The 19,214-nt window shown below is 41.4% G+C and overlaps 1 protein-coding gene across 1 annotated transcript in view; it reads left to right on the top strand.

The window, feature by feature from the left end:
- LOC124042110 (mesoderm induction early response protein 1-like) overlaps positions 1-17,139 on the top strand; it is a 29,795-nt gene extending 12,656 nt beyond the window's left edge. Inside the window, exons 7-14 of the mRNA XM_046360446.1 lie at positions 6,350-6,422; positions 6,564-6,715; positions 7,653-7,734; positions 7,987-8,081; positions 12,320-12,447; positions 13,479-13,609; positions 13,858-13,976; positions 14,240-17,139. Of these exons, the coding sequence (XP_046216402.1) occupies positions 6,350-6,422; positions 6,564-6,715; positions 7,653-7,734; positions 7,987-8,081; positions 12,320-12,447; positions 13,479-13,609; positions 13,858-13,976; positions 14,240-14,446 (987 nt within the window). The 3' untranslated portion in view covers positions 14,447-17,139. The remainder of the gene's footprint in view (positions 1-6,349; positions 6,423-6,563; positions 6,716-7,652; positions 7,735-7,986; positions 8,082-12,319; positions 12,448-13,478; positions 13,610-13,857; positions 13,977-14,239) is intronic.
- Positions 17,140-19,214: the final 2,075 nt, after the last annotated feature.

Here is a 19,214-nt window from a genome sequence, read left to right as displayed (position 1 = left end):
AGTCATCATGTCAGGTAGTCCTGAGGCATGGTCCTAGGGCTCAGGTCCCCCGAGAGAGAACGCGAAAAAGAGAATTAGAGAGAGCACACCTAAATTCACACAGGACACCGAATAGGACAGGAGAAGTACTCCAGATATTTCAAACTGACCCTAGCCCCCCGACACAGACAGGAGCGGTCAGGAGACACTGACCCCATCCGAGGACACCCCCGGACAGGGCCAAACAGGAAGGAAATGCATGCCAGCAAAGCCACTACACCAATGTTCCCACCAAATTTTTTGGGGGCTCTGAGCAAATTTCAGATCTGCTGAGGGCAAACATAAATGTTGTGAAAATCATGTGGAACTTCCAGTGAGCGTTTACTGTAAACACTGAGGCTGTAACTGCTTTTAACAGTGGCCAAGTAGTCTACTGTGGTTATTTGATCATAATGTAGGTCTACCAGAGTGGCCTACTATAAAAAAAAAATAAAGAAAAAACTATGTCTGGATGCCGCATATGAAAACATTACGACGTCAAACCCTAGCCGCTGGGCTTGCTAAGGCCTGGCCCTGGGGGTCTGCTGTACTCTTGTTATTCTGGACTTAACCTAACACACCTGAAACCAATAATGAATGTTTCTCTAAGATACTAAAGCTGAGTGGGGTGTGTTGAGTTGGGGCGATACAGGGCTGTGGACCCCTAGAGACAGGATGGGGCAACCCAGCTATATTGTGTGCAAGTAAGAAGAGCTCTACAGTACCTTTAGGTCTATGAGATTAATTATATGGAGGATTTGCTGTTTGTCTGTTAATATATATTTGAGGTGTATCTGTTATTTTTTTATGTTATTTGTACTTTTTTTGTTGGGAGGGAGGGAGGGTTAAGTTATGTACTAGACTGGTGGGGTTCGGGCGTGCAGGCGACAGGGCTGGCTGGGCGTTCTGGCTGAAATTTGATATCGAGGTCTTAATAAAAACTATCAAAAGTCTCTTTTTTTAAATTCTGATTTTTTAAAGAGTTCATGTGTTAGGTTATTGGTTCAAGGTGAGACCATAGTGATTATTGAATTATCATGGATCTAGTTCAGTCTTATCAATCACTTAAACATATTTAATCATCTCTTTCCTGGCTTTATGACTGTGGGCATTTTTACTTACTTTTTGTTGTTCTAAATAGATGGCTAGAAGGGCCATGGGTCATAGGTCATATTGGATTGTGTAGAAATGCAGAAAATTAGCTTTAGATGGCCAAAACAATTCTGGGGGGGGACTCCCAGACCCACCGCCAGGTTATGTCCCCCCCACTTCTAAAACCAAAGTTGCACCCCTGCTGCATGGTCAGTCAGCATCCCTCCACTCTCCTTTTCCTCCACTGACACTGACAATAGAGGGAAACCGTCTTACATTTGTGGTGAAACTTTCTGCCTCATGCAAAAGTCATGGTTTTAAACGTTTTGAAATCTCAAGTATCACATTTGCTGTAGCCGCCTTTTATGCCTGCTACGTTACTGCAGACACGGTAATCTGAGCCATCCGTTTGGCCAGCGTTAGTCCTGTAGTGCACTTGATTTCTCGGCCGGCCCGGAGACACGTGAAATGGTTAAAAATGGCATTAGTTGCTTACCTTACATTTAAACTCAGTTTTTCACAATTCCTGTCATTTAATCCTAGTAATAATTCACAGTTTTAGTCAGTTAGGATCACGACTTTATTTTAAGAATGTAAAATGTCAGAATAATAGTAGAGTGATTTATTTCAGCTTTTATTTCTTTAATTACATTCCCAGTGGGTCGGAAGTTTACATACACACAATTAGTATTTGGTAGCATTGCCTTCAAATTGTTTAACTTTGGCCCAACGTTTATGGTAGCCTTCCACAAGCTTCCCACAATAAGTGGGGTGAACTTTGGCCCATTCCTCCTGACAGAGCTGGTGTAACTGAGTCAGGCTTGTAGCCCTCCTTGCTCACACAAGCTTTCTCAGTTCTGCCTACACATTGTCTATAGGATTGAGGTCAGGGCTTTGTGATGGCCACTCCAATACCTTTGTCCTTAAGCCATTTTGCAGCAACTTTAAGTATGCTTGGGGTCATTGTCCATTTGGAAGACCCATTTGCGACCAAGCTTTAACTTGCTGACTGATGTCTTGAGAGGTTGCTTCAATATATCCACATAATTGTCCTTCCTCATGATGCCATGTATTTTGTGAAGTGCACCAGACCCTCCTGCAGCAAAGCACCCCCACAACATGATGCTGCCACCTCCGTGCTTAACGTTGGGATGGTGTTCTTCAGCTTGCAAGTCTCCCCCTTTTCCCTCCAAACGTGGCAATGGTCATTATGGCCAAACAGTTCTGTTTTTATTTCATCAGACCAGAGGACATTTCTCCAAAAAAAGTATGATCTTTGTCCCCATGTGTAGTTGCAAACCATAGTCTGACTTTTTTATGGTGGTTTTGGAGCAGTGGCTTCTTCCTTGCTGAGCAGCCTTTCTGGTTATGTCAATATAGGACTCGTTTTACTGTGGATATAGATACTTCTGTACCTGTTTCCTCCAGCATCTTCACAAGGTCCCTTGCTGCTGTTCTGGGATTGATTTGCACTTTTCGCACCAATGTAAGTTCATCTCTAGGAGACAGAACGCGTCCCCTCCCTGAGTGGTATGACGGCTGCGTGGTCCCATGGTGTTTATACTTGCGTACTATTGTTTGTACAGATGAACGTGGTACCTTCAGGCGTTTGGAAATTGCTTCCAAGGATGAACCAGACTTGTGGAGGTCTACAATTTCTTTTCTGAGATCTTGGTTGATTTCTTTTGATTTTTTCCCATGATGTCAAGCAAAGAGGCACTGAGTTTGAAGGTAGGCCTTGAAATACATCCACAGGTACACCTCAAATAATGTGAATTAGCTTATCAGAAGCTTCTAAAACCATGCCATCATTTTCTGGAATTTTCCAAGCTGTTTAAAGGCACAGTCAACTTAGTGTATGTAAACTTCTGACCCCCTGGAATTGTGATAATATTATATATTATGATAGAGTGAAATAATCTGTCTGTAAACAATTGTTGGAAAAATTACTTGTGTCATGCACAAAGTAGATGTCCTAACTGACTTGCCAAATCTATAGTTTGCTAACAAGAAATTTGTGGAGTGGTTTAAAAACAAGTTTTAATGACTCCAACCTAAGTGTATGTAAACTTCCGACTTCAACTGTATTTCTTCTGCGTGTGAGTCTCAGGGCTGCTGCATGCCCTTGTGCAGATTAGAGGGAACATTGCATGATACAACACTAAACAATACATTATTTGCACTATAACGGTGACAAATGTTGCCCACAAACTGTTAGGGCCGACATAAAGCTCTCCCAACAGCAGAGCTTTCTTTTCAGCACTGTGGACTGAATCCTTACTACCTCTACACCTGGCTATCAGCGGAGCCTTGGCTGGCAGAGAAACAGTTCATTCACCATGGAGTGAATCATTACTACCTCTACACCTGGCTATCAGCGGAGCCTTGTCTGGCAGCCAAACAATTCATTCAGCCTCATTTACTGCCTTTAAAAAAAAAATATATATATATAGAACTGATTTGGCTGAATGGCTTATTTATATATGGTTTCTGCTGACTCCTTGTTGATTTGTGTAACTCGGTAAAAAACGCATTGTCCTTGAATAATACTAATGATAATATGATAATGATAATACTAATGAATGTCGACAGTTTTAACTTTTGAACAATACACAAACATTACATTTATTTTTCAGTCGATTCATAATGTTTGTTCTTGTCATAAACAGTTACAGTACCAGTCCAAAATTTGGGGACACCTACTCACTCCAGGTTTTTTCTTTATTTTTAAAATTTTCTACATTGAAATAACACATATGGAATCATGTGGTAAGCAAAAAAGTGTTAAACAAATTATTCTAAGTAGCCACCCTTTGCCTTGATGACAGCTTTGCACGCTTTTGACATTCTCTCAACCTGCTTCATGAGGTAGTCACCTGGAACGCATTTACATTTTTGAAGAATCTCAAATATATTTATTTTGCACTTTATTAGTTTTGATGTCTTCACTATTATTCTACAATGTAAAAAATAAAAATAAAACTTGAATGAGGTAGGTGTGTCCTAACGTTTGACTGGTGCTGTAGCTCCTAATTATAAGCAAGTGCAAGCAAACGAGCTGCGACGAGGTAGGCCATCATTCAGCACTTTCAAAATGGACACCGACCAGAGATTCAGATGGGATGTTCAGATAAATTCAGCAATATGGTGAGACCTAAACTTTACTCTGTAAGACACCACAGAGGAGGAGCACAAGAAAGATGCAGATAGCCTTACCATGAACTATTTTATTAGGAGGGCTATGTTGTTTTAGAAATGAAGGAAAATACAATCGCGAGGATACACTTTAATAGACAGAATACCAATGCACAGACAGCGTATTGCGCAAACAAAACAACCCTTGTCAACTGGAATTACACGTGTCTACTAAACTTTTTGGAGAAGAATAATTACAAGAAAATGAATGTGAAGAGACTGTCGCATTATATGGTATCCCCTCGTGGAGAAAAGCACACGAGCAAATTTAGAAACAATGAAATGCATCATTCCAACATTACCTAAAAAGATAAATAAGATGCTGATTAAGACATTAATGAGCGAGTGAAGCCGGACATAGTCGATATGCCTATTTATTCAGCCCGTTTGAAATGGACAGCGACGGAATTCAGAACATGGGCCGTTCTTAGTGTTCCCCTGTACACCAAGTCATAACCGTAGGATAAATAAAGGCGGCATATAAGTAGACAATGAAAGCTCTTACACTATTCGATGATGACATTTCTCCAAAACAGGCTATAGGGCTACATGTGCAACCACCAAGTCAGAACAGTAAGCTAAGGTCTGAGGGGGTGCGGGACCAAATTCTTAGGGTGAAACACATGGTCTACTAATAGCTTACTACACAACATACACTTAGTATTACTTTATTACTACAGTATACATATCTCCCTGGCATATTACATCATTGTTGAAGCAGTATACAAGGCATATTTTTGGACTCACTGTTTATGGCCCATGGTGTGAATGTTTGTTATTTTAAGGTTGGACAAGAGATTGTTTCAGACCTATGTTTTAAATCCTTCAACCCAGACTTGGACCACACACCCTCTCCACCAAATAGCAGGCAGGGGAAGCACAATAGTTATTGCTTTGCGGTGCTTGCAGTTAGCCGCTGATTCCTTGCAAACCACTCATTGTTGAATTTGCTATTTCCGACTTGTGTTATGTTTATGGTCGATGAGCACCGGGCTGTTTTATCTATAATGAACAAAAATATAAATTCAAAGTATTGGTCCCGTGCTTCATGAGCTGAAATGAAAGATCCTCGAAATGTTCCATATGCACAAAAAGCTTATTTCTCTCAAATTTTGTGCAAAATTTTGTTTACATCCCTGTTAGTGATATTTTCTCTCTTGCCAAAAATAATCCATCTACCTGAACGGTGAGGCATATCAAGAAGCTGATTAAACGGCATGGTCATTAAACAGGTGCACCTTGTGCTGGGGACAATAAAATGCCGCTCTAAAATGTGCAGTTGTGTGACAGACAAAAAAATTCTACAGATGTCTCAAGTTTTGGGGGAGCGTGCAATTGGCGTGCTGATTGCATGAATGTCCACCAGAGCTGTTGCCAGAGAATTAAATGTTCCTTTCTCTACCATAAGCCGCCTCCAACATCATTTTAGAGAACTTGGCAGTATGTCCAACTGGCCTCACAACAGCACGTGTAACCACAACAACCCAGTATATCATTTCACTAAGGATTTGCCAGTAGATTGTCGACGTGATTCATGAGGATGACTGCTTGTTTAACTTGCTAGCTATCAAAACTACGGTAAATATTACGTGACTTTATATCATTTTATCTGTGGCCAATGACGGTGAGCCACCTTGGACGGGCATGTAATGTAAATCTATGGCAGCACCCAAAGGGTCTTGAACTGCCTAGCTCTCCCTGTTGATTCTGCAGTGATGTAGTGTCCCCATGGGTGACAGAACATTGAGCCAATCACGGTGCAACTAGAGAAGATTGTTAACGCCAAAACTATGTGTTTTCGCTGGCTGCCCCTCCACCACAGAAAGCACTGAGCTAGGCTGAAACACCTGCATTTTGGTGCTGCTTTACTCAAGAGACCATGTTTGTATGCGGCTTTATTAACTCAAGGGATTATTTCATTTTAGCTAAACTGCCCTGAATGATGGGTCGCAACTGGGTAGTTCTAACCTTAAAGACATGCTATTCATTTGAAGCACACTTTTGATTTGTGAAACTAAATAAAGTGTGTGTTTGATCTGGACAGGAAATCATGGTTGGGTCCATGTATCAGGCTGAAACACCGCCTGGCCTTTGTAAATATAAAGACTATGAGAAAGGTAAGGCATTCTGTTTGCAATTGCGATGCACTAAATTAAGTTGAAGTGAAATATCTTCCAATCACAGAGGTAAATAAGAAATAAAATGACTTTCTCTCTCTGCTTTCCCCCCTCTCGCTCCTTTTTCCTCTCTCCTTCCAGTATATGAAAACGATGACCAGCTTTTATGGGACCCCGAGTTCCTTCCCGAGGGCAAGGTTGTGGAGTTTTTATCTCAGGCGTCAAAACGAACAGGAGAGGAGAAAGGAGTGGATGCCATCCCTGAGGGATCCCATATCAAAGACAATGAGCAGGTATGAAGACCAACACAGTCGAGCAGATCAGTGTTCAAACAGACTGGCGTCCAGAGTCGTGTTCAGTTAGCCTGGAGGCAGTTTGTTAATGCAATATTCACTCAGAGATCAGTGTTCAGGCGTCTAGAGTCGTGTTCAGTTAGCCTGGAGGCAGTTTGTTAATGCAATATTCACTCAGAGATCAGTGTTCAGGCGTCTAGAGTCGTGTTCAGTTAGCCTGGAGGCAGTTTGTTAATGCAATATTCATTCAGAAATTGTGCGACGGATTTGATTGGTTCTCTCAAAGGTTTGTTTTTTCCTCGGGGGTTGAGAACACATCGTTTTGGATTTGATAACCACTGTAATGGAAGAGGGTGGCGCTGTGTGGCTGTAGGTGTTCGAGAGAGACAGAGGAGAGTCAACCAGTAAACGCACAGCCCCCTTCATTGTTGACGCATTGTGCCGCATGATCAAAGAGCCATTCGAGACTCTGAAGTCAGGATGACTTTGAGAGTTAGGTATTACTTGTTTTCATATGCTCAAGTAGTACCTCCGCATTTCACTGTTTCAAAATGCCACCTACTGAACACAAGCCATTACCGTAAAGACTGTAGTATAGTACCTCCACATTTCACTGTTTCAAAATGCCACCTACTGAAAACAAGCCATTACCGTAAAGACTGTAGTATAGTACCTCCACATTTCACTGTTTCAAAATGCCACCTACTGAACACAAGCCATTACCGTAAAGACTGTAGTATAGTACCTCCACATTTCACTGTTTCAAAATGCCACCTACTGAAAACAAGCCATTACCGTAAAGACTGTAGTATAGTACCTCCACATTTCACTGTTTCAAAATGCCACCTACTGAACACAAGCCATTACCGTAAAGACTGTAGTATGCACTTTTGTCTGTGACCGTCTTCTTCACAATCTCAATGTTGTCTTTCCACAGGCACTTTATGAGTTGGTCAGGTGTGAATTTGACACAGAGGAAGCTTTAAGAAGACTGAAGTTTAATGTGAAGGCAGCTAGAGGTAACACCTGCAGTGAACTAGTGTTGACTTTCACTCTTGATTTCACTCATATCTGGAATATTTTCTCTCAATATCTAACCAGTCATGTTTTGTGTATTTTGATGATAAAAACTGTCCTTGACTTATATGGGTCCTGGCTTGTGTCTGTGTGTTGTTGGATGGTGTCTGGGACCTGTAATACGGTCATAGTTTTATTGTATTTGAATGGAGTAGTGGTTGTGGTACTTAATAACCCTTTGCCCTCTGTCACAGAAGAGCTGTCTGTGTGGACAGAAGACGAATGTAGATATTTTGAGCAAGGACTAAAAGGTTACGGGAAAGACTTTCATTCAATACAAGCCAACAAGGTAAGCTATGTCTATCTTATACAGTGCTTCCTCCCCTATATTAATTTAGCAGCGGCAGGCCTCCGCAGTCATTGCCACCACTCCAAAATATATGTAAAACATACAGTGCATTCGGAAAGTATTCAGACGCCTTGACTTTTTCCTAAATTTTATTTCTTATTCTAAAACTAATTAGATCAAATGTTTTTCCTCATCAATCTACACACAATACCCCATAATGATGAATAAAAAACAGAAACACCTTATTTACATAAGTATTCAGACCCTTTGCTATGGGACGCGTAGTTGAGCTCAGGTGCCTCCTGTTTCCGTTGATCATCCTTGAGATGTTTCTACAACTTGATTGGAGTCTATGATTTGGAAAGGCACACACCTGTCTATATAAGGTCCCACAGTTGACAGTGCATGTCAGAGCAAAAACCAAGTCATGAGGTTGAAGCTCTGAGACAGGATTGGGTCGAGGCACAGATCTGGGGAAGGGTACCAAAACATGTCTGCAGCAAGGTCCTCAAGAACACAGTGGCCTCCATCATTCGTAAATGGAAGAATTTTCGAACCACCAAGACTCTTCATAGAGCTAGCCGCCCTGCCAAACTAAGCTATCGGGGGAGAACGGCCTTGGTCAGGGAGGTGACCAAGAACCCGATGGTCACTCTGACAGAGCTCTAGAGTTCATTTGTGGAGATGGGAGAACCTTCCAGAAGGACAACCATCTCTGCAGCACTCTACCAATCAGGTGGCCAGACGGAAGACACTCCTCAGTAAAAGGCACATGACAGCCCGCTTGGAGTTTGCTAAAAGGCACCTAAATGATTCTGACTATGAGAAACAAGATGAAACCTAGATTGAACTCCTAGGCTTGAAAGCCATGTGTCAAGTTTGGAGGAAACCTTGCTCCATCCCTACAGTGAAGCATAGTGGTGGCAGCATCATGCTGTGGGGATGTTTTTCAGTGGCAGGGACTGGGAGACTAGTCAGGCTCGAGGGAAAGATGAATGGAGCAAAGTACAGACAGATCCTTGATGAAAACCTGCTCCAGAGCGCTCATGACCTCAGACTGGAGCAAGGTTCACCTTCCAACACGTCACCCCGCTCCCCGCTCCTCCGTTCTCTCCACTGGCTTCCAGTTGAAACTCGCATCCGCTACAAGACCATGGTGCTTGCCTACGGAGCTGTGAGGGGAACGGCACCTCAGTACCTCCAGGCTCTGATCAGGCCCTACACCCAAACAAGGGCACTGCGTTCATCCACCTCTGGCCTGCTCGCCTCCCTACCACTGAGGAAGTACAGCTCCCGCTCAGCCCAGTCAAAACTGTTCGCTGCCCTGGCCCCCCAATGGTGGAACAAACTCCCTCACGACGCCAGGACAGCGGAGTCAATCACCACCTTCCGGAGACACCTGAAACCCCACCTCTTTAAGGAATACCTAGGATAGGTTAAGTAATCCCTCTCACCCCCCCCCCTAAGTTTTAGATGCACTATTGTTAAGTGACTGTCCCACTGGATGTCATAAGGTGAATGCACCAATTTGTAAGTCGCTCTGGATAAGAGCGTCTGCTAAATGACTTAAATGTAAATGTAAATGTAACAACAACCCTGAAAATTACAGGCCTCTCATCTTTTTAAGTGGGAGAACTTGCACAATTGGTGGCTGACTAAATACTTGTTTGCCCCACTGTATATATATATTTGTAATGATGACAATTACAATACTACATGAACAATGAACACTTTTATTTTAACTTAATATAATACATAAATAAATGTAGTCTCAAATAATGAAACATGTTCAATTTGGTTTAAATAATGCAAAAACATGTTGACTGTACCTACCTTTTGAAATGTGGTTACGGGATTTAGGGAATGTAATACATATCGAAAACATTCTATGCAATACCTTCAATGGAAGTCCAATGTTTTACAAAATATGGCAGCCGATACTGGATAAATGGCCTAGTCCCACTTCATAACTGGGTTGACGATCGGCTGCTACTCTGTGCTGTACTCCACTCAATATTGATTTTTGGCTATATGACTATATGCTGTCTTCTTATACATGTACCACCTAATAGGATTTTGTTTTATTTTGTGTATGTGTGAGCTAAGTTTTGTTTTGTCCTCTAAATTGGCCATCCCATTCAACAGTGCAGTGAATGTCAATGTTTGTATCACTGTATTTTAACATTTTTATTGGAAAATAATGAACATATTATGAACAAACAAACAAATAAATAGTGCAAAAACACTGTGTTGGAGAGTAAAGTAAAAGTGCAATATGTGCCATGTAAAAAAGTTCAAGTTTAAGTTCCTTGTTCAGAACATGAGAACATATGAAAGCTGGTGGTTCCTTTTAACATGAGCCTTCAATATTCCCAGTTAACAAGTTTTAGGTTGTAGTTATAGGAATTATGACGCGTCGACTCTCTCTATACCATTTGTATTTCATATACCTTTGACTATTGGACGTTCTTATATGCACTTTAGTATTGCCAGACTAATCTCGGGAGTTGATAGGCTTGAAGTCATAAACCATGCTGTGCTTCAACCATTGCTAGGAGTTGCTGGCAAACGCAGTAAAGTGCTGTTTGATTGGATGCTTACGAGCCTGCTGCTGCCTACCACCACTCAGTCAGACTGCTGTATAAAATATCAAATCATAGACTTAATTATAATAAACACACAGAAATACGAGCCTTTGGTCATTTTAATATGGTCAAATCCAGAAACAAAACGTTTATTCTTTCAGTGAAATACGGAACCGTTTCGTATTTGATCGAACGGGTGGCATCCATAAGTCTAAATATTCCTGTTACATTGCAAAACGTTCAATATTATGTCATAATTATGTAAAATTCTGGCAAATGAATTAGGATCTTTGTTAGGAAGAAATGGTCTTCACACAGTTCGCAACGAGCCAGGCGGCCCAAACTGCTGCATATACCCTGACTCTGCTTGCACTGAACACAAGAGAAGTGACACAATTTCCCTAGTTAATATTACCTGCGAACATTAATTTATTTTAACTAAATATGCAGGTTTAAAAATATGTACTTCTGTGTATTGATTTTAAGAAAGGCATTGATGTTTATGATTAGGTACTATTGTGCAATGATTGTGCTTTTTTCACGAATGCACCATCAGGCTGTGATTTGATGATAAATGAACAGGCACCGCATTGATTTTATGCAACGCAGGACAAGCTAGTTAACCTAGTAATATCATCAACCATGTGTAGTTAACTAGTGATAATGTGAAGATTGGTTGTTTTTTTATAAGTTTAATGTTAGCTAGCAACTTACCTTGGCTCCTTGCCGTCTTCTCGTGAATTGCAATGTAATCGGCATCCAAAAAGGCCGATTACCGATTTTATGAAAACTTGAAATCAGCCATAATTAATCAGCCATAATTAATCAGCCATAATTAATCAGCCATAATTAATCGGCATTGACCTCTAGTGCCAGGCTTGTAGCGTCATACCCAAGAAGACTCGAGGCTGTAATAACTGCCAAAGATGCTTCAACAAAGTACTGAGTAAAGGGTCTGAATACTCATGTAAATGTGACATTTCAGGATTTTTTTCTTCAAAATTTGCAAAGAATTCTAAACCTGTTTTTGCTTTGTCATTATGGGGTATTGTGTGTAGATTGATGAATTAAATTATTATTATTTTTAATCCATTTTCGAAGGCTGTAACGTAACAAAATGTGGAAGTTATAGTGTCTGGATGCTTTACGGATGCATTGTATATATTTATTTATTTTTTGAAAATGTCTCTCTGCACATGGCAAAATGTGTAGAATTGCAGGAAATTAGCTTTAAAACGACAAGACCACGACATTGGCCATGCCCACTACCAAGTCTATCCCACAATAACATTTCCACCGCTGCTGAAAATAATCCTAGGGGAAATACTGTATTATATATCAGATTGTATTAAATACTATGGTATCTGATTTAAGAAGTATGTTTTATTTTCTGAATATTTATGTTGATTTAGCATGTGTTTTGAAGAGATCAGGGTTGAGGTCAGTTCCATTTTTAACCTCCAAATCTCGTGAGGATTTGAAATTCAGTTCATGAATTGAAAAGCAAAAGAAAAAAAGTATTTTTCAATTCACAAATTGCATTTTGACTCATCCCTCGTAGACTTGACTGGGGAGTTCAAATTGAATTGAGTTCAACTCTGGAAGGCGATGGTAATAATGTCTCTCGTTGTCTGCTGATATTACATTTTTCAGGTGAGAACTAGGTCAGTAGGAGAATGTGTGGCCTTTTATTACATGTGGAAGAAGTCTGAGCGTTATGATTTCTTTGCACAGCAAACCAGGCTGGGGAAAAGGAAATACAGCCTTCACCCTGGGGTCACGTAAGTCTCTTTTCACAAGACCAAGCCAATTCTTTTGAATTTCGAATTCCGTCAACAAATATGTTATGTAATACAAAATGTTTTTTGTTATATATAAAAATGATATATATATATATTCTAGATATTTGCTTACCTGATTTTGAAATATTGTTTCATATTTTAAAATGGCAATCAGCAGTAGACAAAATGAAGCGTAGTCCCCGCCCCGTTTCGGTAAAAAGCTGAGGGATGGGGCTGGAGAAATGTAACCCTTCTCAAATCCATAGACCGAGCTATGCATGCAAACTGACCACCCATGATACCAGATGTATAGTTCTAACAATGTTTTGAGGCCATATAGTGTTTGGTTACACTGGAGTAAAACAAGCTTATATTTGGGGTTCTGGTGGGGTACGACTGTTGAACATCGGTTATATTCTTTAAAAAAAAAAAAATAATAATTGTGTACATATCATTTAATTTTGGTCCTTCTGTAGCTCAGTTGGTAGAGCATGGCGCTTGTAACGCCAGGGTAGTGGGTTCGATCCCCGGGACCACCCATACGTAGAATGTATGCACACATGACTGTAAGTCGCTTTGGATAAAAGCGTCTGCTAAATGGCATATATTATTATAAGTCCCAAAAAACAATGTAGCAACTCGGATTGTCCCTTTTTTTAAACGTATAACAAATATTATTGAAATGAAATGTAACTTGTCATGAACGTGTATTCCATGTGACCAATACACACTCAATATGTGTGATCACCTTTGTTCTGGGAACCATAGCTACTGTTGACACTATGTTCCAGGGGTGTGAATCTAGTACCCTGTTATCACCATCTTGCCAAGCTGATCTGTACTCTGCGGTCTTGTACGTTTCTTTTCACATGGTCCTGGAGGTCGTAACCAGACCAGCCCAGTATGGCTCAGTAGTGTGAACAGGGTATACATGTGCTGTGATTAATGTACGGGCTAAACTGGCAGGCTGTAGTTGGTGCTGACTGAATTGTTTAAAATAATGTTATTTATCTTATCCTTGTGTGTCTCAGGGACTACATGGACCGGCTGCTGGACGAGACGGAGAGCGCCACGTCCAGCCGGGCGGCCTCGCCCCCTCCCACCACCTCCAACAGCAGCACCAGCCACTCTGAGAGGGAGGACGGCAGTAGCAGCCACAATGGTAAGGGAACACACACAATCCCTGAGTGATTGTGGAAGGGAGAAATAAACTCAGGGAACATCAATTTGAGTAGCTACATGACGTGCTGTTAGAATGACTAATAAACATTTCTCATGTGAATTCTAGTGGAGACCCTTGTGTGCCTCTATTGACAGTACCTTACATGATTCATGACGTCTCAGCTCACTCGGTTTATCTTTCCTCCAACAGGTTGAGTGAGTCACAGCTCTTTATCTTTCCTTCAACAGGTTTAGTGAGTCACAACTTGGGCTCGGGAGAAGCTTCCCAGTCATCCACGATGGCGAATGAAGTCAAAGCAGAATCCGTCCAGTTCAACGGGCTCACCTCCCCCCACCCCTCTCTGGATGTTCTCCCTCCTCCCACTGCCCCCCACATGTTCTCCCTCCTGCCCCCCACCCTCTGGATGTTCTCCCTCCTGCCCCCCACCGCTCTCTGGATGTTCTCCCTCCCGCCCCCCACCCCTCTCTGGATGTTCTCCCTCCTGCCCCCCACCCCTCTCTGGATGTTCCCCCTCCTGCCCCCCACCCCTCTCTGGATGTTCTCCCTCCTCCCACTGCCCCCCACCCCTCTCTGGATGTTCTCCCTCCTGCCCCCCACCCCTCTCTGGAGGCTCTCCCTCCTCCCACCACCTCGGACAATGAGTCCAGGGGCTGCGAGGCAGTGGCCGCCACTCCCAGCCACGACAGGAACGGCTCCCTGGAGCCCCATTGTGGCAACAGTCACTACGATGACAGGCCGGCCAAGAGGTGCCGGACAGAGGCGGAGCCACCAGAACCCTCCAGAACATTGACGACCCTCCAGCAAGAGGACAAATGATAATGATGACCCCTTCTCAGAGAGGTCAAAGCGCACAGAACCAAACCTAAAAAAAATAACATGGTTGTATTCATTAGTGCACACCGCAGCAAAACATTTTGCAACAAGAAAAATAAAACTAGATTTTCTTATTGGACAAGTTCAGGTAGTCCATCCCTGTTGGTCTGTTTGTTTTTCTCGTTTCGGGCCTAGTGAATACGACCTATTCCAACCAACCAAACACGGCTGGGCCACACCAGCAAACGGAGGGAAGGCAGCGGCCTGATTGTAAAGGGGCACAACATACAGCCCTGCCTCATCCCCCATCCAGCAAAACCTCGTCCCCCATCCAGCATAACCTCCAACGCTCCACACATCCAAAGTACCACAGTTCCTGAACCCCTCCCTTCCCCCTACCTGCTACCTCCTCATCATAATTCATGCTGATTCTTCTACTCATTCTCCTTATTCACTTTTTGGGAGACCTATCTCGAAGATTTCTATGGAAAGAAAATGTTTTTTCCCCTGTTTGTATTACAATTTTAAAAATCTCCTGTGGTATTTTTTTACTTGAAAAATATGTATATATTTTTTCAATAAATGTACTATGATTGATGGGTATTTTGCTTTCCAAGCCATTTGAAACAAAGAAATGAAAGGGGCGATGTTGAGGGTCTCTAGGTCTTCGACGGGACGATCGATATGCAGGCAGATTGGCGCTGTTGCAAGCACACTAAAGCCTCGTTTTTACCTGGCGCTAACATACATTCTTTATTCTGATCTTGTCCACATTCAGATTGTGGCCAGATTTTCAGATATGCATCTACACATAGTATTAAAATGGGATAATGATTTAAAGGTTTTCACTGTCCAGATCTGTCTACACTTTAAGATATTCAAACACAATGGGTGCCTGACTCTCTCCGGAGGTGGTCAGGAAGATCTGTTCACAATGTTGGCACAATCAGAATGTGGACAAGATCACAGTAGACCACCCTGCATCCCACTGCTGACTTGCCTCTGAAGCTAAGCAGTGTTGGTCCTGGTTGGGAGACCAGATGCTGCTGGAAGTGGTGTTGGAGGGCACTCTTTCCTCTGGTCTAAAATATACCAACGCCCCAGGACAGTGATTGGGGACATTGCCCTGTGAAGGGTGCAGTCTTTCGGATGGGACGTTAAACGGGTGTCCTGTCTGTGGTCACTAAAGATCCCATGCCACTTATCGTAAAAGTAGGGGTGTTAACCCCGGTGTTCTGGCTACATTCCCAATCAGATCCACATACCATCATAGCCACCTAATCACCCCCAGCTTCCAATTGGCTCATTTGTCCCCCCTCTCTCCTGTAACTATTCCCCAGATCGTTGCTGTAAATGAGAATGTGTTCGGTCAACTTACCTGGTAAAATAAGGGTTAAAATAAAAATCCGGACAAAGGACTGATTGTGATCTGAGAACCAGGTATAAACGGGGCTTATGTTGCGTTTTCACCCTTTGTTTTCTTTCTTTGGTGATCGAGTGGAGAGAAAGCAACACTGCTGCGTGACATCATTGCTTATTTGAAACCTGTGGTGTGTTCAGTTCGATTGAAGTTTGCTATGTTGCGTAACGGTTTGTACTGAGCGACACGTTTCCCCACAAACATTCCAATGTTCTTTGAATGGACTTTGAGGTACGTTTGCTCCGTTTGGTGGGTGTGGCTTGAAGCAATGGGGGACATATTTAACGAGCAGAGGCCATGCTGGTCCCCAACCTCTTGTTGTTTTTTTTGAGCTGGCCGTTCAGAACAGCACCGTTTCTGTTTAATTGAATGTTGCACTGTTTTTTTTTTCGTACTGAACGTAGCCCTGACCATGGAAACATTTTAATTGCAAGAAATGAACTAATGGGGAGTGTCTGTCCCTGAGGTTTGTGTAAAGTGTCTGACATCAGTGATGTCTTGTATTATAACTCATTGGTTAGAACGCTGTATTTTTAATAGCCAGCGTTTTCCTATTGTTTCGTTCCTCTTCTTTTTGCTAGACAGTACTTCTGTGACTTTGTGTAAAGTTTGTAAAGATTTTCTTGTTCACTTCTTACACTTTTTGATAAGTCTCTTTAATCTGTGTATTTTACCATCTTTCTTGTGAGCTTTTGTTAAAGGATTTATTTCCTCTAGGTGTTCCCGAGTGGAGCTGTTCTAAAATATGTCTTATTTCTCTGCATTTCCCTGACCCACTTGGAAATGTATTTGCAGCAAAAATATGTTTGATTACTTGATAATGATTCCATCTAAAAAGAGAGATGCGGTGTAGTGACACTTGGTCTTTTAGGTTGAAAACGCTTTTTTATGGAAATTGGAGACGTTGTGGTACCAGTAACATTTCTTGTCACCGGCGAGCTCTCATTATTAGGAATGAAAGAACTGTACGCTTCAATGTGAAGAACCTTCATTAGTTCCAGTGGAGGCTGAGTAACAACGCATCGTTTTGACAATTGTGTTACTTGTAGCTTTTTTTTTTTTTTTTTTAATGTCTCAACGTTTTACTTTTGTAAGCTACTCCTGCTTTGGTCTGCATTCACAAATGGTTTGTCAAACTAAAAAGCAGTTGTTGTTTTTTGTTCTTTAAAAGCACAGCCTCAAATAATGTTGATTTCAAGTAGTTTATTTGTATTATTTTATTATGTGCTGTAAGTAGTCATCTGAAAATGACAACATTTAATAAAAGTGAAGCGTATACCAAGACTGGCTGTGAATAAATAATGGTGACTAAGATTGCCTTAACTGCAAAATATGCACTTTATCAATGATTTGAGGGCGGGTTAATGATTCTAAATGGTTTTACTGTCCAGATCTGTCTACACTTGTAAGTTATCCAAACACGTGTGCCTGACTACTGTCTAAGAGAACTGATCAAGATCAGAATCCATATTTTAATTGCCACCTGTCTAAACATGGGGCACGATCAGGACACATTAGGCATATTAACACCAGGTATAAACAGGTATTTTGACACAATGTACTAACATTGTTTTACACAATTATGTGAGGACAAATCTGTCATTCTTATATTGACATGGTAACTGGTGGAATTTTCATACATTTTTCATCAGTATGGCAGGAAATTGAATCTAGACCATATTTCAACTTACATTTGAGGTTGAAATATTGGACCTTACAAAATGTTGAAAAAACTATTTCAAGAACTTTGCTTAGAAATTAGATCCCCAAAATAAACAAAAATAATGCATAAAACAAATATCTAATGACTCATTTCCATTGAAGAATTCAAATATGTGAAAACATAAGGTCGGGAATCAGAGGCACATCCGACAATGCGCCTTTTAAAGGCAATTTCCACAACCTTTGCAGAGATTGCATAGTAAGCTCTGCAGATGTTGGCTCAAGCGGAAATAACCTTTACAGAGCTACAACACCCCTTTGATTTAATTGCCATTCCCTTTCCAACAGTTTAACTTACTACTAAAAACTTTGCAATGGTAACAGACTGAACCTGCTGGGCGAGACACGTGCTTATCCTTAGAGCCTGACACGTTGTGACCCTTGGTGTTTGTTCCATCAATCACAGTGTAGTCTGTAACCTGGCCTAGACCCCAAAAGACCAAGCAAGGAAAACTTACCTTGCAGCTACAAAAAGTGCTCCAAAGATCATGGCAAACCTGGTTGCCTCGACAGGCCCAGAGAATGGATTTCTGTGGGGAATGAACGTTATCCACAAAATGAGACATCTAATGTAATCCATTTTTTTCTTAAATTCCCTCAGCCAAAATGGTTAACAAAATAGAGAATCTTCTTAAAAGTGTAAGCATGGGATAGGCTGGAAGAGATTAGAGGACGCACCATACACAGGACATGACATACAATCATACCAATGTGATCTCTATGCTTCACATGCATTGATCATAGAAATAAAATGGTGAATACTCAATATCGCGGTCAATGAACAAGAAAGAGGTCATACTTGAGTCGTTTGGTTCCTAGAAGTCCTGATACCTGATTCCAAACGTACAGAAGAGGTAGTGGAAGTATCTGCAAAGACTGTAGACATATATTATCATGTTGAAACAGGAACACTGTTTTCATTGCTGGTGAAAACAACTTGGGGCTCCCCACTTCCATTTTCACTAGAGGTCTCTACCATTCTCTAAATTGCACGTTAACGTTTCTGAAATTCGACGTCGGAGGGGTTGAGCTCTAAAAGGCAGAACTTTTACGAACTGACTTGTTGGAAAAGTGGCATCCTATGGCGGTGCCACGTTGAAAGTCACTAAGCTCTTCAGTGAGGCCTTTCAACTGTCTATGTTTGTCTATGGAGATTGCATGGCTGTGTGCTCGATTTTATACACCTGTCGGCAAAGGTTGTGGCTGAAATAGCCAAATCCACTCATTTGAAGGGGTGTCCACATACTTTTGTCATATAATAGCACTCACAGCTTTCAAAGAAAACTAAATCTGAGACATTATTGTCTGTTCACATTTTCAATTATATTTATACTGAAAACGTGTATTAAAACCTGTATAAACCATATTATTATTTGATAATATTTTAGGATGACTAGAACTGATATAATCACATGCGTGACCTTTATTTTCCTGCATTTAGTAAAATCAGGAAATGCATCACCTATGCCTCTACTGCCATTCATTCCAACTAGACTGGTTTTAGGATTTCCCCCTGACCAAGATGGCTGCCATTTTGGCCCCATTATGGAATTTTGAGGGTTTATAACATAGCTCCTACAGTAATTTAATAGGATCTCTATGGACATAACATTGAAATAATGACAACGT

The sequence above is a fragment of the Oncorhynchus gorbuscha genome, linkage group LG08, assembly GCF_021184085.1.
Source record: "Oncorhynchus gorbuscha isolate QuinsamMale2020 ecotype Even-year linkage group LG08, OgorEven_v1.0, whole genome shotgun sequence".
In the NCBI taxonomy this organism is placed as follows: Eukaryota; Metazoa; Chordata; class Actinopteri; order Salmoniformes; family Salmonidae; genus Oncorhynchus; species Oncorhynchus gorbuscha.
Note: the sequence above shows the minus strand (reverse complement) of the source record. Positions and strands in the feature narration are given on the sequence as shown.